Source organism: Bubalus kerabau, chromosome 3 (assembly GCF_029407905.1).
Source record: "Bubalus kerabau isolate K-KA32 ecotype Philippines breed swamp buffalo chromosome 3, PCC_UOA_SB_1v2, whole genome shotgun sequence".
Lineage (NCBI taxonomy): Eukaryota > Metazoa > Chordata > Mammalia > Artiodactyla > Bovidae > Bubalus > Bubalus kerabau.
In genome coordinates this window covers 35,663,597-35,684,719 of record NC_073626.1, presented here as the reverse complement: position 1 = coordinate 35,684,719, position 21,123 = coordinate 35,663,597, and the positions used below count along the sequence as shown (strand labels likewise).

The window sequence follows — 21,123 nt, the reverse complement described above, 5'->3', positions numbered from 1 at the left end:
CAGGGGATCTTCCCGACCCAGGGATCAAACCCAGGTCTCCTGCATTGCAGGCAGACGCTTTAACCTCTGAGCCACCAGGGAAGCCACCAGGGAATCCTCCCCCAGAACTTCCATGTTATTCCCGCACATTCCTAGCCCTTCACACACAGTGCTGCTGGCTGGCTGCACTGCCTTTGGATCTGGTAGCAGGTCAGAGGCCCTGACTGTCCTGCACCACCCCACGCCTGCCCCTGACTAAGCTGCAAACCTGCTGGCCTAGCATTACAGGTGCCTGGAGAAGGAGAGAAGAGGCGGGGGAGTGTGCGGAGCAAGCGCCTAATCTTATTAACCTGAATTGAGGTTACTCAGGGTTTATTGACTGGTGGCTCAGTCCTAGGCTTGAAAATGCTGCAGGAGGCTGTGTGGTCTTGAGCTGAGGCCATTAAAGACACCTATTAAATGTTCGGAATAGCTGTTACTGCTCCTTCACTGTGGAGTAGTTGTTTTAAAAACAGAAATTCTAAGATACTGTCTTTATCTCTCACCTTCCTCCAGGGTTAGGCTGGCAAGATTTGAAAAGCGGAGTCCCTTGGGAGAAATGAACTTACACTGGCCCAAAGAAAGACTGAGGTTAGACACAGGAAAAAGCTGGTCCCAGTCCTGCTGGGCACTTACAGAGGACCAAACAAGATGGGCAGTTCCCTCCGGCAGCTACCTGAGACGACTGTGAGGATGGCATACCGCCTCAGTCAGATGCAGTCTGTGTGCTGAGAAAGCAGCTATCGGGAGCTGCTGCCTATGCATTTTGCTGTGTGACAGCCCAGCTCAGGACATTCAGACAAAGACCTGAGCTTAGGTTTCCCTCCCCCAGTATTCCTACTTTGCTTTTCCCGAGGCTCCTTTTAAACACTCCAGATGGAGCCTAGCCCAACCACCTCTTACGTAATGGGTGCTCACTGCCCTGTTCTCTGTCTCCTGCTTGCCTGACCTGGGATGAAAGACCGCCCTCCCACTGGCTCAGTCCACAGCCCCAACCCCACCCAACCCGTTTCTATTCTGGGACCTGTAAGAGAGACTTTGTGAATTTACTCCCTTTGTATGAGCGCACTGCCTCCAGTGGTATCACTTCCCCAACGTGGGACGTAGGATGCTGAGGGAGCTTCCTGCATTGTGTCTTTTGCCTCCTCCTCCTCCAGATTGTCATCTGCATGTTCTTAATTCAGTACACCAGCTCCGGGCTCCCTACACAGTCTGCTCTGAATCAACTGATATTTATTGTAGAGTCTGTTCAACCCTTCATCCTCTCAACAGCACTCAAAATTCTGACCAGAGTGGTGGTTGGGTGTGGGGGGGTGGAGATTTGGAACTTTTCCTTAAATCCCTAAATTGAGATTCCACATACTAAAATACTAAATTCCGTTCTGGTCCAAATACTAGGAAATATTGAGATTATTTGGATAACCTGATGGCCCCTGTTCTTGCAGATCAGAGGTGAGGTGACACCCAGGCTGTTGAGACAGCTCCCTGATCGTGAGCAGTGCCTCCATTCAGTGTCAGGATTCGTTTGGTTTTGTTAGCAAGTATTAGCAAGAATCTGGGTTCCTGTGCTAAACACATTTAGCACATACATTTAAGACAGGCATTTAACAAAAGTGATTTTTGTATAATATAATTTTTAATGTCTATTGTACAGCTGTCAACAGCATCGTCAAGCATGTGGGCCTGGAGTGGCATTTTCTGGATGGTTCTCAGCACCCCTGGGAGGGGAGAGCTCCGGGACCCTCATCCGAGAGGTTGACTCCCTCAGTGTTGCCCACATGGATCATCTCTTGCTTGGTCTCCACACTCAGAAGTCTAATTGAATTCAACCTGGGACCAAAGTCTGACAGGATATTCAAACATCTTTGATCTAGTCTGGGAGAGTTCAAGCCCCAGCACATAGCCCAGGCAGCACCAGAAGTCTTACTATCTCCACACTGAAGACTCAGGACAGCAATGAAATCATTCCCTCCTTCCCTTAAAGCTTCTTTCTTGTTTCCGGAGGGAAGTGAAAACTTCTTTCGTAGTTACTAGCATGGGAAGAGGAGAAGTTGCAAAGAATCTTTTAACGCAGAGGTGTTCGGGAAGTACCCTTGGCAGGATGGATATGTGGGGGAAGAAGCAGGGCAGAGCTTGCAGAGGACCCCACCCTCCACTGTGGACGGCTCGTGTGGTCCAGGGGCTGTCACAGCACCTCTTGGGCATCCCTGGGCCCACTGGGGGTGAGGCCCAGTCTCCAAACAGTGGACTCTTGTCTCATTGTTGCTCCTTTGCCACAGACCTGGCGCTTCCACGGACAAGCCCAAGGAGGTCCGTTATCTGGAACCTGCAGCAGCCCCACTCCCTCAGCCTGTAGCTCACTCCTAGCTAAGTGCTGAGGGCTTGTGAAGGTGACACAAAAGCTGTGTTTTTGCTGGGGGATATAATCCCCTCTCTTTAAATGCTCTTGCCTCACGATTGAGAATTCCTCTTTGGAGCCCTCAGTGCTTTGGAGAGACCATTACTCTTAAAAAAATATAACTGTCCCTCACCGTCTATAATTACGTAAAATGGATGACCTGTCAGTCTTTGCATTTGAAAAAACTGACAGCATGTCCAGTACATTTTTCAAATTCCTGGGCTTATGCACCAAGTGACACTTGGGATATAGAATGAAGCAACTTGGAGCTCACCAGAACAGCCGGTGTGTGAAAGGAGAGCAGCCCTCAGCTGCGGCCAGTAGCCCCCGGGTGGAACCGAATTCCTGTGAACACAGAGTCACCTGCTGAGAGGCCCTCCATGAGCCCACCGTGAAGGTGCGTCCAGGGCAGTGGGGCTGAGCAGGACTCATGCAGTCACAGTGAGACATTCATTCCACAGAAGTTTTTAGGGGCCCTGAATATTAAATCCCAGCATCCAGAAGAGCCTCTGTGAGACGGCTGCCCTCTTCGGGAGATTCTGATGGGATCCGGGGGGTATCCGAAGTTCCTGGAGTCCACTACTTTTCAGTGTACAGAGGGGAGGGGGCCGCAGGGCCGTCAGCCTGCCGCCGGGGCCTGGCCTGCATCCTCGCCCTCAGCTTCCACCTGGTTGCCCTTGCCCAGCTTCTTCACACTCTCCAGAAAGGCCTTCCAGGTCTCTGGCACGCTCTTCTCCAGAAGCCAGCCCTCACTCTCACACTCGGGGTCTTCGGGGTTGGCCATGCCTTCCAGCGCCGTGTGCAGGTAGCGTAGCCCGACAGTGATGGTCACCTGGTGTGGGGAGAGGAGACTTACAGGAGCAGGGAAGTAGCGGGGGCAGGCGTCACTCAGAAGCCACGGGGGCCCTTCAGACAAGGCTCTGTTGGATCTGAGTTGACAAGGGCCTGCCTGCCCCAGCCATGCCTGAGTGCTCAAAACACCTCCTGCTGCCCCTGCCTCACCTGTGACCCTGTTCTCCCTTGCCAGTCACTCCAGGGTTCTTTGGATCCTGCCCACCGCAGCCTTTCTCCTTTCCAGTTTTACCATGTGCCATTTTCTCTACCTAGAGTATTAGGGGTGCCCCTCCCCTGGGTCTCCCCTGTCCTGGGGGGCATTAATCCTGGGCTCCTTCTCCATGCCCACCCCCACCTCATTCCTAGCACACTGCTTGGTACATATTGGGTGCTCAGCAACTATTCGCTGGACAGAATAACAAGTCATCTTTTACCTGCAAACAAGGTAATAGATGGTTTCCCTCTATTTCTGTTATTCTGATTAGTATGGGGATGAGTGGGTGATTGGTTTGGATTTGTTCACTGGCAGTCACTGCTACAGACTCTGGTGCCAGAATGCCTGGATTCAAGCCTCAGCCCTGGCACCTAGCCAGCCATGTGACCAGGAAGCCTCAGTTCACTTGGCTCGTTTGCAGACTTTCAGATGAAGTACGCCTGTTCCACGGGCGTGCCGTGACACTTGAGTGTGTGGAGTGTGGCAGCTGTAGTTGGTTTTTAGGCAGCGAGGTAAGTATTCTTTCTACTCTTCTCACCCTGTATTGTGTTGGCTTGCTTCTGCACAAATTCCTGCTTTGCTTGCACTCTTCCTTTGATGGTATAACGATCTCTGTGAGAGGCCTAGACCCGCTAACAGAGAACATCCACCCCCTGAGGGCAGGAGTGGCCTTGAAGCGGCCTGTTCACCTGCTGTCGCAGCCCCAGAAGGGTACCCCATGGTGCTAGGGCCTCAGTAGACATCTGTGAATGAATGCTCTGGGAGTATTTTATAATTATGGTAGTGCATGGTAATAGTAACTAGTAGTTTTAGGGTTTTGTTATAATTATTGTTGACTGAAAGTTTAATGAGATATTTTTACAGTGAAAAAATCCTTCCTCCAGGAAGTCCTCCTGGTACCCACATGCCCATTCTGATTCTTTCCTTCTTTCCTCAAGAAGGCCTCCTGCCACACTATGAATTTTGCACTAGTGTTAGTATTGAGGTGTCATATCCTCACTGGATTGTGAAACCCAGGAGGGCAAGGCTGAGAGCAGAATCTTATCAACTCAGCCACCCTTGTGCCCATCGCAGAGTCTGCCCACTAAAAGCCTCAAGCAAAAGTCAGGGGCATGCAAACTCCCTGTTCCCAGCGAACTGTTCCTCTTCTTAAGCAGTCGCTAGATTTCTGGAAAAGTGGGTAAGCGGAGAGGCAGCCAGTGGAACTCCATTTTCCCACTGACTTCAGTTACCCTTTCAGTCTTCTTTTCATGGGTTTTCAAGGGATGCAGTCTTCCAACCTATCCTCATTCTACGTTCTAACCTTTTCTCCTCATTGTACCCATTCATTCCTAAGACTGCCTTAAGGAGCCAGGGACCAGTAAATCTCCATGAATATGCTTGCGTTTGCCTCAGTGTGAGAAGAAGGCCTCCTTCCCCATCTCATCCCCCCTCAACAGGCAGTTCAACCCCCTGTGGTGTGACATGGTGAGTTAGAAGTGGTGTGTCTCAGAGGAGAGCACACCTACCTGTGAATTTCCATAGCACTAAAGTGAAGTGAAGTGAAGTCGCTCAGTCGTGTCCAACGCTTTGCAACCCTGTGGACTATAGCCCACCAGGCTCCTCCATCCATGGGATTCTCCAGGCAAGAATGCTGGAGTGAGTTGCCATTGCCTTCTCCAGGGGATCTTCCCAACCCAGGGATTGAACCCAGGTCTCCCGCATTGCAGGCAGACGCTTTAACCTCTGAGCCACCAGGGAAGCCCAGCACTAAAGATAGACTTAGTTAAAGGGAACTTTCAGTGAATCTTCTCTGATGAGCAGTTTCCTCCCTAATATCCCTGGCTTTGTAAATTTAGCTTTTGGAGGCTGGGTTTCCTGCTGTCAGCTCAAAGCAAGAGCCCATGCGCCACCCTCTGTACTACCTCAGCTTACCCTTCCTGTACTACCTCAGCTTACCCTTCCTTGACATGGGCTCTTGTTCAGCACCGAGGACAGCGCCCAACACTCAGGTGTTTGAGAATTATTTCTTCAACAAATGAATGAATGAGGGCTTGCTACATCCCAAGCCCTGCAGCTACAGAGAGGTATTAAACCTAATAGGTGATGGAAAATGAACCTACAGATAATCAGAATACCAGGTAAACTGCTACCAGAATTTCAAGAAAAGCACAAATCAATGTGCCTGTAACTCCTGTTGCCTCCCAGTAGCCCCAGAGCTAAGTGCTGTCAGCCCCCTATAACAGAGAGGTTAAATAAGTTTCTGAGACCTCAGGTGCAAAAAGTGGAGACACAGGATGAACCTCAAAAACATCCAAAGTGAAAGAAGTCAGACATGAAAGGTCATATATTAATTAAATGATTCCATTTATATGAAATGTCCAGAATAGATAAAGCCACAAGGACAGAACAAAAATGGGTGGTTGCCAGGGGCTTAGCGGGAGGGCTGGAGGGGTCTGACTGCATAATGATTATGAGGTTTTTTTGAGGGGGTGGTGGAAGTATTTTGGAACAAGATAGAGGTGGTAGTCGCACAACACTGTGAATGTACCAAATGCCTCCGAACTGTTCGCTTTAAAATGATTGATTTTATGTGCTATGAATTTCAACTCTTCTTTAAGTGGTAGGACAGAAACAAAAAGTGGAAGTGCCAGTATTCAAGCCTGGGGCTGCCTGCATGCTGGCAGAGGGCTGGTTCCCAGGAGGGAGTCCCGGGCCCAGCTCCACCCTGTGAATCCCAGTGGGGCAGGTGAGTCCCTCTTGTCTTGCCCCCTCGTTGACCAGGGCCTACCTCAAAGAGCCAGACGAGGAGCGTCACAGCACCTATGGTATTCATGAGGTTGCTGTAATAGCTCAGCAGGGCGGCCCTGCAGCCACGCAGCCACAGGTTGAGCTCCTCCGTCTGGTGGTCGTAGCTGTAGTGCGCAGAGTTGTTGGTGAGCTGGTACTGGATGCAGGGCCGCGGTGAGTTGGGGTTGCAGCAGCTGAAGGGGACACCGTCCACCAGGTACCGCCCATCCACATTGCTCTTGATGCGACTGCAGAAGAAACAGATAGATGGCTTGAGACTGGCCTCCTGGACTTCTCAGCAGATGCCAGTTTCTCTCATCCCTCATCTCTGAAAATCTGGGATATTCATTCACTCATTCTTCTCGAGAACTAATTTGCTGTTCATCAGCTACATGCCAGCCACTATTCCAGCTGCTGAAGATGGAGGAGTGGCCCAGAAAGCCAAGGCCCCAGCTTCCTGGAGCTTATGTTCACAGGGTTGAGACAGATGATAAACCAAGAAGCAAGTAAATAAGGAACATATGTATTCTAGCCCTTGTATAGCAATGGAGATTCGGCAAAATCTTACAAGACATTTCAAGGATTCTATGGACCTGCTGATCCTGAAATGCCCTGGAAGCCTCTGAGCCACATTTGGTAAAACTGAGATCCAGAGTGCTGTTCACTGTACTGATCTGCCAGAGGGTAGCCTATTAGAGGTTCAGTGTTTCTTCAAGATCCTGGGATAACTAGTAGTGTAGATAGGAAGGAAGTCACAGGACGGGGCATTTAGACAAGAGTGAATCACATACATGAGGCATGTGTTCATTCTTTTATTGCCCATTGTTTTAACCCAACTGAACACAAGATGAACATGAGCACTGTACTCCTGGAAGCTATTATGTATGTCAGAACATGGATGTTTCACTGTAGACAACATTTGACCCCAGTCGATGGAGCACCACATCAGTTTTTATAAAGACCAAAATAAAGATTTATGCAAAAAAAAATCACCCAACAACTCTATGTGCTGCCAGGGCCTGGCATGCAGTGATTTCTTGGAGCCGTGCCAGGCTGGTAGGATGAGAGCCGCAGGAAAGGTTGTAAGTGTGAGACAAGGCTCTGCCTGGCATTTGTGACCATCAACATTAGCCCGCAGCCCCTTCTTTAACCTCATCTCCCCCTTACAGCTCTGGGGACCAACCAATGCCTCCTCTGGCCAGATCAGTTCTGTCTAGCAGATGTTTCCAGAAGGCCTGCTCTGGCCCTGGGCCTTTGCAGTAGGGGCAAGGAATGAGTCTTTGCCCATGGCTTCTCTCCATCCACAATGAGCTCTGCCCCACCCTTCCCCGCTGGGTGGAAGAGCCTTATTCACCTGAAGGATGCAGTTTGCACAACTTTAACATTTCTCTATTAATTTATATTTGGTTAGAGCACACCATGCATTTATGTGGATTCAAAAGGGGCAGCGACTTCCCTGGTGGTCCAGTGATTAAAATTCTGCACTTTCACTGCAGGGGGCACAGCTTCAATCCCTAGTCAGGGAACTGTGCAAGCCTCATGGTGCAGCGAAAATTTAAAAAAAAAAAAAAGTTTATGTAGCTGTCTCTGTGCACTTAAGATTTGCACACTTAATTATGTGCACATTATCTTGAATAAAAAAATTTTTTAAGTTTATTTTTTTTAATTGCAAGGCATTATTACATAATAACAGCAGACTTTTACAACATAAGAATAGGGAGCATGTAGTTGCTCATAATAGAAGTTATTTCCAATGTTCATTGAAATGGTAATTAATTGTACTCTTAAAAAGATGTTCAAGGACTTCTCTAGTGGTTCAGTGGTTAAGACTGTACTCCCAATGCAGTGGGCCTGGATTCAATCCCTGGTCAAGGAACTAGATCCCACCTGCCACAACAGATTGAAGATCCCAAGTGCCACAGCTAAGACCTGGCATGGCCAGATAAATAAATATTTAAAAAAAGATCAAAAGATGTTCAGGGACTTTCCTGGAGGTCCAGTGGTTAAGACTGCACTCTTCCCCTGCAGGGGGCATGGGTTTGATCCCTGGTCAGGGAACTAAGTTTCTGCATGCCACTTGGCCAGGAAAAAACATGTTAATGTTTAGCTTCTAAGTAATATCTCCTTGATTGAAAAAATCCTCCCACTATCTTGTTTCTTGGCCTCCAAGTGCCTTCACTGTGGCCAGCTCTGTCTGTCCTTCTACAGAGGCCTCACACATGGACAAGCAAATTCAGATTTTGCAAAAATTCTTCCTGTTTGTTTTGTTTTTACCCAAATGGTCACATTATATTGACACTGCCTTAAACCATCATTTTTTCCATTAACAATACCTTGGAGATCTTTTATATCTGTCAGGGGGGAGAGTTCTCCAGGTTTTAATGAGGTGCATGGTATCCCCAGTGTGCAGATAGCCCATGGGGTACTATCAACTTCCCTACTGATGGACATCGGGGATTCTCCCAGTTTCATGTTAATACAAGCAGGGACGGGGTCAGTTCACATACTAGGACTATATCTAGAGCATCAGTTGCTAGGAGAGGCGTCTCTGCATCAGGGCCCATCTGTGGTTGCACCCAAGCTCTGCTGTCTGTCTCCTTTGGGGGATTGTACAGTGACGTCTCCACTGGCCACATCCACACAAGTCCTGTTTTTGATCTTTGCCAAAATCTGATAGATGAAAAATAATATCTCCAAAGTTGTTCTAAGTTTCTTTTTTTTTTCTTGTTATAAGTAAAATTGGGAATCTTTTGATATGTTTTAAGATCCATTTGTGGTTTCTTTTCAGTGAACTGTCTGCTGATCGGTATGGTTAAGACCATACCATACTGCACGGTGTGGCCTCCTTGGTTCCAGAACAATCCGCGCCTGGGTCATGGCGACCATATTTCCACCTGCCCTGCAGTCCCTGGCCTCTACTTCATGGACAGGACCCACAGCACAGCTGGCCCTGGATGCACAGGTTGTCTAGGACTAGGACCATGATAAGAGCAGGACAGCCTTAGTTTACTCCAGATCCATCCCTCTGGACCACCTTACCCTTGTGGGTCTCAGCTTACTTATCTGTAAAATGAACTTGACATGAGGATTGTGTGAAGGGATCCCTGTAAAAAGGCTTAGAAGAGTGCCTGGTACATACTAACTGTGCAGGAAATGTGGACTCCTGGGCCAGGGCTGGGCTGGGTGACTGAACAAGAGCTTTTGCAGGAGCCCTTTGTGTCCTCAGGGAGCAGCTATGAGGGTGGAATAGACCACTCTAGTCCACTGGGGAGCAGCCACGCATGAGCGGGGTCATGGGCCCTGCCGGCTGTGGAGAAGAGGGGAGCCCCTGCTGTGATCCAGCCCTCAAGGGCAGAGCTCCCCGCTGGCCCTCAGCTGGCGCTGGGTGGCATCTGTCCAAGGACAGAAGGGGTCACCGCTGAAGCTCACCTGCCTGGAGCAGGTGAGTGCCTGGGAGCAGCCGTCTGAACAGCCCCGTGTGGCACAAGGCTCCGCTGGCCGGGGTGGTCCCAGTGGGGCACTGGAGCAGCAACCTTCACCTTGGGGCTCCCAGCCCCATCCTGAGGGGCCAGCTGCCCCCACAGCCCTGGTCCCCAAACACAGATGCTATTCGTCCCTCTTTCTGACCTGCAGGCAACCCCTGGAACCCACTCCCACCTAGGCCAGCCCCAGCATCTCCATGGAGGGCAATGGGTTAGAGCGCAGAGAGCTGGCCTCTGAGTCCCAAATCTGCACATGTGAGCTGTAGACTGTGTGAGGTGGGACAATCAGAGACTGTGGGGAGGGTGAGGTGCGGCAGTCAGTGGATGCCCAGGACATAGGCTCTGAGAGAATGCTGGATCCTCCCCACTCTTGGCCATCTAGGGGGACCCTGCAGCCCACCGGACTGTTCTACCAAGGAGGAAATGGGGCCCAGAGCAGGGCAAGCCCTCACCCAAGTTACACAGGAAGTGGAAGACCAGCCCACAGCAGTTGCCCACCTCTCCTCTTGGAGTTTCCTCAGAGTCTCCAGTGCCTTCCTGCCTGTTGGCTCTTTCTAGCTAGAGAAGTGTAAGTCACTCATTCGTGTCAAACTCTTTGTGACCCCATGGACTATACAGTCCATGGAATTCTCCAGGCCGGAATACTGGAGTGGGTAGCCATTCCCTTCTCCAGGGGATCTTCCCGACCCGGGGATCGAACCCAGGTCTCCCGCATTGTGGGCAGATTCTTTACCAACTGAGCCACCAGGGAAGCCGAAGAATACTGGAGTGGGTAGCCTATCCCTTCTCCAGGGGATCTTCCTGACCCAGGAATCGAACTGGGGTCTCCCGCATTGCAGGCAGATTTTTTACTAGTTGAGCTACCAGGGAAGCCCTTTTCTAGATAAACTCCCTAGAAAGGTGTGAGTTCTCGCCACTGTTCCCTGTCCCAGGAGCCCTTCCTTGTCTACCATCATCTCTCCTGTGCACACCCCATGTCTTCCTCAACTGGGGTAAGGCCTACAGACCTGTCTCATCCCCTCTGAGGCATACTGGGGCCTAAGGGAGGGCAGCCCTGGCTCGATCGACATTGGGGTTCCCCCAGCCTAGGACCTCTTGGGGTCCCATATCTCTGCAACTAGCCCTCCCTCTCCCTCAGGAGTACTGTCTTGTTTACTTAGCACTCGCCCTGGTTCCAACCACAGATTAAGGCTCCACTCACTCACCCTCTTAAGACAAAGTCAGGCAGAGGAGAGCTCCTTAGTTGGTGAGCTGGCTATTTATATCAGAGTATTTCCCAGGCTACAAATCTCTGCTCAGGGCTCACCAAGGGTTGTAGGGGTCTTGATTAAGGTAAGGCTTTGTTCTAGCTCACTCTCTCACAGCCAAGATACAATATGGGAAAATCATCACATTGGAATTTTCCTGGAAAAAACAATATAATTTAGTAGGCGAATTAATAAATCAATAAGGAACACCATATGAAAACAAGCATGGGAGGGGAGAGGAGGGATCCAGGAGTGTAAACTGATAAGAGTCAATTCCCAGCCCGTGTGCCAGCTGAGTGACACCTGTGGAACCTTGGCAAATCGCTTGACCTCTGAGACCCTCAGTTTTCTCACGTGAGAAATGACAGTAAAGTCTCTGACAGTGGTGTGGTGGAGATTAATTGGGTTAATACACATAGAGAACCTGGTATTCAGCAAGTGCAGTATTAGTATTTCTTGGAAGGGCAGAGGGAAAGGAGGGGACCCAGCCTTTTCCAAGGAAGCCCCACTCTGAGAGGAGACACTGCACTGCTTTCAGGGAGAACTGACCTGATGAGGGATCTAGACCTGTGCCAGAGAGTCCAGTCTCAGCGGGAGAAACAGACCAGTACTCGGGGAGCCCCATTCTGAGGGGAGTCCAGGCCCCGCCTCAAGGAGCCCCAGTCTGAAGAGAAAGAAACAACAGAGTCCCTGTTTGCAAGGATACCTTAGTCATATGGGGAAGATGCAGATCAGCCCCAGCTCACAGCCCCACCTCAGGGAGCCCCAGTCTGAGGGGAGTCACGGCCCCGCCTCAGGGAGCCCCGGTCTGAGGGGAGACATGGCCCCGCCCTCTGGGATCTCCTAGCCAAGGTCGAGAATTTTTGAGTTACCTCTTAATTGTTTAGGAAGAGTTTACTGTCCTCTGGGTTCCATGGAAAGGACAGTGAAGTGCAAGAGCTCAGTGCCAGCTTCTCCCTCAGACTGAGGGCCCCAGGCCAGGCCTTCCTGGCTTACAGTTCCCTCAGGCTGGCAGTGCCAAGGCCTCTGAGCTTCTTCATGCTCTGCTTCTCATCCCAAGACCCTGAAGCTCAGCTTGTCATGAAAACAGGAAGAAACCTTGAAGGAATGAGTATAGGGACTTCTCTGGTGGTTCAATGGTTAAGACTCCATGCTTCCACTGCAGAGGGCACAGTTCCATCCCTGGTCGGGGAATTAAGACCCCACATGCCAGTGGTGTGAACGAAAAAAATTATTATTATAAACTGGTTGAAGACGTCATGTCTCACCTGGTGCCATAGCAGCGCCCTGCTGGGTGTTCTTGCCAAAACAACCTGAATCCAGCCACACCTTAGCCCCACTGCTGGTTTACACAGGAACAAAGGAGACAGAAGACGCTAGATGACGACAGCTTTTGGCTGCGACGACCCAAGCCCAGAATGTGAGGAATTTTGCAGGACAAGGGGCTGACTTCCTCCAAGATGCACATGGCTTGAAAAAGGTAACGTTAAGAGTAAGAAAGGTTGTTAGGTCTCCTAACAACCAAATGCAAGGTGTGATTTAGATCCTGATTTGAACAAACCAACTGTAAAAGACATCTTGAGACAATCAGAGAATACTGAATATTAGATGATAGTAGTGTTAGTGGACATGATTACTATTGTGCATCTGTTAAACAAAAACAAAAAGGCAAAAAAACACAAATCCTCTTTATCTCTTGTCTACAGCCATACCACCCTGGACGCACCCGATCTCGGAAGCTAAGCAGGGTCGGGCCTGGTTAGTACTTGGATGTGTGTTTTGGGGGAGCAAGGGCAGTAGTGATGGAACGAGAAAGGGAGAATGTTTACATTTATCAAAGTAAGGTGACAGGTACATGGGGATTTCTCGTAATCTCTCTACTTCTGTGAATGCTTGAAATTTTCTATAATAAAAGTTGAAATGCAAAAATAATAATAATTAAAGCAGTTCTGGTTAAGAACTCCAAATCTATATCCCAATTCCTTGCTCTGAAAACTCAAGAGTCTCTGAGGGAGGCGGCATTCCTGGACTCCCCTGAGGACCTCCCCCAGTTGTAACAGCCTCCTCCCCTGCCTCTGTGCCAGCTGAGTGACACCTGTGGAACCTTGGCAAATCGCTTGACCTCTGAGAGCCTCAGTTTTCTCACCTGAGAGATGACAATAAAGTCTCTGACGGGGTGGTGGAGATTAATTGGGTTAATATACATAGAGAGCTTGGCATACGCAAGTGCAGTATAGCTGGGAAGGGAGAGAGAAAGCAATCCCAGGAGAATGGAGCACAGTCCTGTCCTGGGTGCCACAGCCCACAGGGAGTCTTGGGAGGGGGGTCCTGGCTTCTGGGGGCCTCATGATGATCTGAGATCCAGGCATAGAAGGATAGGAATCCCATCACGATCCACAGGTGTTTGTTGAGTCTGTGTCACACCTTCCACTGTGCCTCTGGAGAAGGAAGGAAAGAACAAGACAGAGACAGGAGGAGGGACAACGTGAGGCAAACCGGCCCCCTCCAGAGGTTTCAGTCATCGGGAAACAAGCACTCATCTAACGCCTACGGGGTGGAGAGGAAATGGCCGAGTAGAAAGAGCAGAATCAAGAGCTGGACCTCCCCTCAGTGGGACAGTGTCCCAGCAGAAGAATGAACAAGCGCTGATACTGCTGCGACATGGATGAAATCTGCAAACAGTGCACTGACCGAAGAAGCCAGACCCCAGAGGACAATCCCGCACTAGTCCATTCATAGCAAAGTGGTCAGGGCAGGCAAGTGGATGGAGACAGAGTGGCTGCTTGGACTTGGGGGCAGGGGAGATCAGAGTGAACGCTGAAGAGTGCAGGGTTTCTCTGCAAGATGATGAACACGTTCTAAAATCAACCTCAGTCCTGGTTGCACAGCTCTGTGAATATACTAAAAACCATTGAATTGCTCACTTTAGATGGGTGAGTTGTGTGGTGTGTGGAGTATACTGTCCATAAAGCTGGTTGGTTGGTTTTCCAAAAATCTGTCCCACCCCGCCCCCAGTCCCAGCTTGCTAATTCCTGGTGTGAGATTTTCGAAACATCCCTTAACCTCTCTGAGGCTCAAATTTCTACAAAATAGAGATAACAACAACTAAAAATAATACAACGTCCCCCCCCAGGAAAGGTTTTGTGCCCACCAAATAAGGATGCTTTTCCTCCCAAAAGCCCCAGCAACATAGCAACAGGACAGGCTGGGGTGAGGGGGTGGGAGTGGGTCAAAGGCTTGTAAACTCTTGTAAAACATCTTGCATTATTCCACTTGATCTCCATGATCAGGAGCCTTCAGGAACCAGCCGTTGACCTTAAAGATTCCTGTGAGAAATCTCCCAAAACCAACCATCTGTCCATGCTTGGCTGAGCCCACAAGTGCCAGGCTCAGTCAGGGATGTTCAGTTAGTTTCTCTTAATGTTGTGACCATGTGTGTGTGTGTGTATGTGCAGCAGAGAAAATTTTTTCCAAGTCAGTGGAGTTAGGATAGTTTCACACCAATAAGTTGGTATGGGGCACTGAGGTGATTTTGATCAAGTTTAATGCTGGCCTAGCAAGTTGGATATGCCGACCGCTGGGAGTGAAGTGCCTGGAACGTTGCTCTACCCTGGGACAGAAGGGGATTTGGGGATTACAGAGAGATCCTGTAAGTCTTGTCAAGGACTGACCCTGCAGAAGACATTCAAGGAAAATGAGAGAGAGGATGAGAAACCCCTTGCTGCCCATCACAAAAGCTGGTTCTACCATCAATTCCCACTCTCCCCACTCTCCCCAGCCCCCAGAACTCTGCTTGTCCCTCTGGCTTCACACCCTTCTGGGGCGACATATATAAATCATGCCACTTCGTGCCGTCTCTGCAGACCTGTCCCCTAGGAAGGGCAGAGTGGTTTACAAGCCTCCTTGAAAAGGGATTTATAGAAGTAATCCCCTCCGACAGAGAAAATACAGTCCCAAGCAGTGACCTTCATTCTGACTTCCCTTCCCTCGGGTTCACCAGTGTTGTCTGGGCTTCACCCACATCCTGCAGCCAGTGTGCCTGTGTCCCGAGTGCCTGTCCCCCTGACCCACCAGCCTCACTCAGAGGATAAACCACCTGGGGGAGCAACTGAACCCCTAGCCTCAACCAGGGGATGAGGAGAGTTGGACAGAAAGAAGAGGTGGGGGAGAGCCACCGGCTCAGGGCTGGCCAACCTATCCCTGGAAAATGACTCAAGGCTCTAATGGTGGGTCTCTGGGAAGAGGGGTATGCCAGGGGCAAAGGGTGAGAGTCTCCTCTCGAACATTCCCTTACATCCCCCTCAGGATGTTACTTTTACACAAGCCAAGAACATTTTAGAAACACTTTATCAAGTTGCACTATTATTACTTAAGTAGTGAACACCAGCAGGCATTTATTGAGCACCCATTGTATGCCAGGCTCTAGACAGAGCTAGGAGATAATCACCAAGGTTGTGTATTTTGGTGCCTTCATTTAAAAGATGGGCAAATATATAGGACTTCCTGGTGGTCCAGTGGTTAAGAACCCTCCTGCCAATGCAAGGGACACAGGTTCAATCCCTAGTCAGGGAAGATTTCATATGCCGCGGGGCCACCAAGCCCATGCACCACAACTACTGAAGCCTGTGCCCTCCAGAGCCTGTGCTCCACACAGACGCCACACAGTGAGAAGCCTGCACACCTCAACTAGAGAGTAGACAGTAGACCCCTCTTGCCGCAACTAGAGAAAGCCCATGCCCAGCAACGAAGACCCGGCACGGCAATAAGTAATTTTAAAAAGAGAGAGATGGTCAAGCAGGGGGCCCAAGGTGTCAAAGGCCTCGTCCAAGGTCACCATCTAATGAACAGTAGAGACAAAGCTACAGCTTAGACCCCCTGACTGCCCCCATCCTCTGCTCTTTCCACCATATCCAGGGACAAACACCTTGAGAATGGATGCTCAGGGTTGAAAAGTTGGAAAACAAGGGAACAGCCCAGAAATTTATGCTTGTAGGACTGAATCCATTCACTTTGAGTGAATGAGACAAGCAGCCAGATACCAGCTCAGTATATGTGACCCATCTCTCCTGTATGAAGCAGACACAGTCCTGGCTGGGTCTCCCCTGGCCACCAGCATTCAAGCTGCTTCTATAACTTGACACTGTCTTCCCGTCTTAGCCAAACATTAGGTTGAACTGTACAATGCTGCTAATTTTATAGGTAAAAAATGATAGAATATTGACAATTCCGTATGTCCAATCAAGTACACCCTCACACACACACCAGTAATAAGTTGTATACCCAGAGCGCCCAATGGGGAGGAAAAGGCTGAACAGTGGGGAGTCAGAGGCTGGGGTCTCTGTGCCCCCATCACTCTGACCCCAGGACTGGAGGCCACTTACTCTTTGACTTCTTTGGAGGAAAAATCCAGATAGCGGTTGCTGATCCACTGAATCTCAAACCAGTCCCGAAAGCCGTTGTTGCCGCAGCACTTGAACTCGATCTGCAGCATGTCGATGGTCTTCTTCATGAAACACCGGCCTGGGGTGTCCGTGTCCCGGTAGAATTTCATGCCGTTCTTGAGTCCATGGGCCAGCGTGCTCTCCAGCGAGCCCCGCAGGAGGAAGCAGCAGAGGGCCACCAGGAAGAGGACCACGTTGAAGAGGACACACACGGCCAGGTACAGCTTCAGCCAGGGCTTCCACTTGGCGTACTTGGCAGGGTCCAGGGCGTCGTAACAGATCTTGCCAGCCAGAGAATTGAAGACACACGACAGCACCCCCACCCCGATCAAGGAATTGGGCACAAAATGGCTCTCAGAATTATTCATCACATCACTTCTCTTCCGGAGTTCAATCTTCAGGAACAGCCCTAAGCCGAAGATGATGATACCAGCCAACACGGAGAACCAGTTCATGAGCCAGAGCCCTTGGGCCAACTTGACCCGCTTCTTCTGGTCAAATTTGACTTTCAGCAGCGCCATACTTGCAGGGTGCAGTCCGGGTAGCCTCCCACAGCACAGCTCTCACTCCTGACCTCAATAAGCCCAGAGGCTGAAGACTCAGGGCCTTGGGAAAGGTGCAGACGGTCCAAGCTGAAGGGAGCTGCTCTGGGGGCTGCCCATGTTGTGCCCCCTAGCCCGGGACCCCTGTTAACCCTCGAGTGGGAGCAGGGACCTCAGAGTCACAGCTCATGAAGGAGCCAGTCCTCCCCGTCGTTGCTGTAGCTCCCTTCCCAACCAAAGAGGGACAGCCTGAAGGCTGCAGATTAAAAGTGGGATCCACAAGACATCTTGCTAATCTCTTTAGCCGGGTTCATCCCATTAGATAAAGCCGTGCCAGTTTCAGAACATGCTCAACAAGCGCCTCCATGGACAACCTGGAGCAGAGAGCTCTGGGTTCAGCTTGGAGCATCAGGAGCAAAAAAGACGAGACTGGCCAGAGGAATGGGCTTCATCTGCAAGTCTAGCTCAGATCATATCATGTGTCTCCCCAGAAGCACATTTCCAGGCTAACCTCCTTCAAAATTTGAAACATTCTAATGGGTGGCAAAGAGTTGGACAGGACTTAGTAACTAAACAACAAATGGGACAAAAGAGATCATTATCCAAGTTGAAAAACAAATGACAGATTGTGAGAAAACATTTGCAACATGTTAAAAAAAAGAAAAAGCCACAGTTCCACATCTTAAAAAATCAACAATCACCTGAAAAAACAGGCAAAGGAAATGAACAGGTGATTTATAACAAGTGAATCTGGAAAGTCCAAGGATCTGGAAAACATGTCAATCTAAGTAGAACAATTGGGCAACGCAATTAAAACAACAATAAAAGACCATACTTGACCCATCAAATTGAACATCTGTCAAAATTCTGTCACCAGTGCAAACAAAGATAACAGAAATGAAATGTACATCCTTGATGAATCTGTAAATTTATTGTTATTTTTAAGTAATAGATTCTATTTCCTAGAGCAGTTTTAGGTTTACAAAAGAATGAACAGAAAATACAGAGTTTCTAGATACTCCTTTCCTCCAACCAGTTTCCCTATATTTAACATCTTACACTTGTGTGATACATGATGAGTCAGCTTCGGTATGTTATTAACTAAAGTCCATAGTTTACATTAGGGTTAACTCTTTGTGTTGCACGGTTCTATGGGTTTTGCTAAATGCATAATGGCATGTTTCCACCATCATATCACATTAATGTTAGTCGCTCAGTCGTGTCAGACTCTTTGCGATCCCATGGACTATAGCCCGCCAGGCCCCTCCATCCATGGGATTCTTCAGGCAAGAATAGTGGAGTGGGTTGCTATTCCCTTCTCCAGGGGATATTCCCAACCCAGGGATTGAACCCCCGTCTCCTGCATTGCGGGCAGAGTCTTTACTGTCTGAGCCACCAGGGAAGTCCATCATATAATATCGTATAGTATTATATCATTATGTCATATAGTATTGTACAGTGGAGAAGGCAGTGGCACCCCACTCCAGTACTATTGCCTGGGAAGTCCCATGGATGGAGGAGCCTGGTAGGCTGCAGTCCATGAGGCTGCTAAGAGTCGGACACAACTGAGCGACTTCCCTTTCACTTTTCACTTTCATGCATTGGAGAAGGAAATGGCAACCCACTCCAGTGTTCTTGCCTGGAGAATCCCAGGGATGGGGGAGCCCGGTGGGCTGCCATCTATGGGGTCACACAGAGTAGGACACGACTGAAGCGACTTAGCAGCAGCAGCAGCAGTATTGTACAGAATGTTCTCACTGCTGTAGATATCCTCTTCATTTTTCCTCCCCTCCCTGCCCAATCCCAGGCAGCTACTGTCTCTACAGTTTTACCTTTTCCATGTCATATTGTTGGAATCATACAGAATGTAACTTTTTCAGACAGGTTTCTTTCCCTTCACAATATGCGCTTAATGTTTCTCCATCTTTTTGTGGCTTGATGTTGTTGTTCATTCACTAAGTTGTGTCTGACTCTTTGTGACCCCCTGGACTGCAGCATGCCAGGCTTTTCTGTCCTTCACTGTCTCCCAGAGTCTGCTCAGTTCACGTCCATTGAGTTGGTGATGCTATCTAACCATCTCATCCTCTGCCGTCCCCTTCTCATTTACCTTCAATCTTTCCCAGCATCCGAGTTTTTTTCCGGAGAGTTGGCTCTTCACATCAGGTGGCTATAGTGTTGAAGCATCAGCTTCATCATCAGTCCTTCCAATGAATAATCAGGGGTAATAGCTCATTTCTATTTATCACTGAATAATATTCCATTAATATGAATGTATCATGGTGTGTTTATCAGTTCACCTATTAGAGGGCAACTTGACTGCTTCCAGTTTGGGGCAATTATAAATAAAGCTGCTACCAAAACTCTGGTCTGCAAGTTTTTGCGTGGACATAAGTTTTCAACTCATTTGGGTAAATATCTAGGAGTGCAATTGCTGGATCATACAGTGAGACTATGTTTAGCTTTGTAAAAACTTGCCAAAGTATCCTATACTATTTTGCATCCCCACCAGCAATGAATTAGAGTTCCCATTGCTCCACACCCTAGCTGCATTTGGTGTTGTTAGCGTTCTGGATTTTAGCCATTTTAATAGGTGTGTTGTGGCATCTCGCTAGTTTTAATTTGCATTTCCCAAAGGCATACGATGCAAAGCATCTTTTCATATGCTTATGTGTTATCTGTATATCTTCTTTGGTGAATGTCTGTCTAGCACTTTTGCCCACTTTTTAATTGGAATATTTACTTTAGACTTTCTGCAGCCATTTTAGAGAGTAATTTATCTATCTGTATTAAAATTTTAAGTGCACATACCCAATGATAATGCAATTAGACTTCTCAAAACAGTCTATGCATAAGTACAAGGAGTTTTAAGAACAAACCCATCTTGTCCTCAAATTCCTGTCCACTGAATACTAAGGAAGTTTCCATGATTAGAATAAGAGGCGTGTGAGCTCAAGGCAGTAAGAGGGTCGAATCTCCAACCTGGAATCTCCTTTTTTCCCTTCTGTGTTGATTCTACTAGACTCACCACCTACACACTCTTTAAGATCTCCTCTTTAAGTCACTAAGGAAAAATCAAAGGAGTATTTCTCTATGCATAAACGAGATGTGAGAACAAAGCAATGGGACATGATTTTTGTTTTTTCCCTTCCAATGTAGTCACCTCAGCAAACAAAACACTTATTCCATTGCTAGACCCAAGTTTTAACTCCAGTTTGGGACTGATCTCTGAGACCAGGTTCTGAGCCTTATGGGGAAAATCAGCCTTGCTATTTTATTGTCAGACCACTCCTCACAGCTAAGATTCAGCTTCTAAATAGCTTTGGACCCTCAAAGGATTTCAACTCTTCATCATCAGAGACACTGAATAGAATGTGCTGCAAAGTTCTCCCTCCGCCTAAGAGAGGACATTCGGACAACCAGAAATATGACCATACTCATACCTCATATGCACAAAATCTGAGGACAATTGTTCCCAGAGAAAAGGGACGTGGATGATTGTGAAGCTATCAGAGAATCTATTAGGAGCACATATGCATATGAGAAAAATCAAAGGGAAGAAGAAGAAAGATTTGACACTGAAAACAGAAACAAATGTTTAAAATAGCTCTGCAGGGATAAACCAATTAGTCAAGGACCTCCTTCTCCTCAGATGACCCCAAAGTGTACACCCTGAGGAGGGGCGCTGTGGAGTAGCCGCAAGTCAGTGGTTTCCCCCTAGTGGCCAAAAAGAGAATGACTTCAGTGGATGGAAGAGAGATTTCTGCTCTCAGGCTAGAATCACTCAGGATGTTAAATTACATAGAAAGGCAAGAGAGAAAGGACACGTCGGACATGTTCCTGGCCATACTTTTCAAGTAGGAAGCAAGGCAGGATATGATGAGGAACGAGCCAAGAAGAGCAAACTGCAGAGGAAAGATGCATCTCTGGAAGAGGATGGGGAAAGCTGGCTATCTTTCCCACTGAACCAATGGATGTAAGTCTAGACTCTGTAAATCTATTATAAAGAGAATAGCACAGGTTAATTGAATTAGGAGTGATTAGTTTTTCTTCCTTACTATTTCCTTTAATGGAATGAAAATAATGAATTTATACAATTAAAGGGGAAAAAAAAGAACCCAAGAGATCTTCTCCCTGCATTTCCTACCCAAGGAAGAATGAAGCACACCTTGGCTCTTTGA

General features: G+C 48.5%; 1 protein-coding gene across 1 annotated transcript; it reads right to left on the bottom strand.

Moving 5' to 3' along the window:
• Window positions 1-3,035: 3,035 nt before the first annotated feature.
• Window positions 3,036-16,924, bottom strand: PRPH2 (peripherin 2). The gene is made up of 3 exons (XM_055574679.1): window positions 16,344-16,924; window positions 6,235-6,481; window positions 3,036-3,248 (listed from the first exon to the last, which is right to left on the bottom strand). The coding sequence occupies exons 1-3, from the start codon at window positions 16,922-16,924 to the stop codon at window positions 3,036-3,038; spliced, it is 1,041 nt and encodes a 346-aa protein (XP_055430654.1).
• Window positions 16,925-21,123: the final 4,199 nt, after the last annotated feature.

What these genes read in the sequence shown, in the direction of transcription:
- PRPH2 (XM_055574679.1), bottom strand. Translation starts at nt 16,924, where the DNA reads ATGGCGCTGCTGAAAGTCAAATTTGACCAGAAGAAGCGGGTCAAGTTG. An exon ending in TCCTCCAAAGAAGTCAAAGA is followed by an intron (nt 6,482 to 16,343) that starts GTAAGTGGCCTC and finishes TTTCTTCTGCAG; the next exon opens with TCGCATCAAGAGCAATGTGG. An exon ending in TCCTCGTCTGGCTCTTTGAG is followed by an intron (nt 3,249 to 6,234) that starts GTAGGCCCTGGT and finishes TCCCCACACCAG; the next exon opens with GTGACCATCACTGTCGGGCT.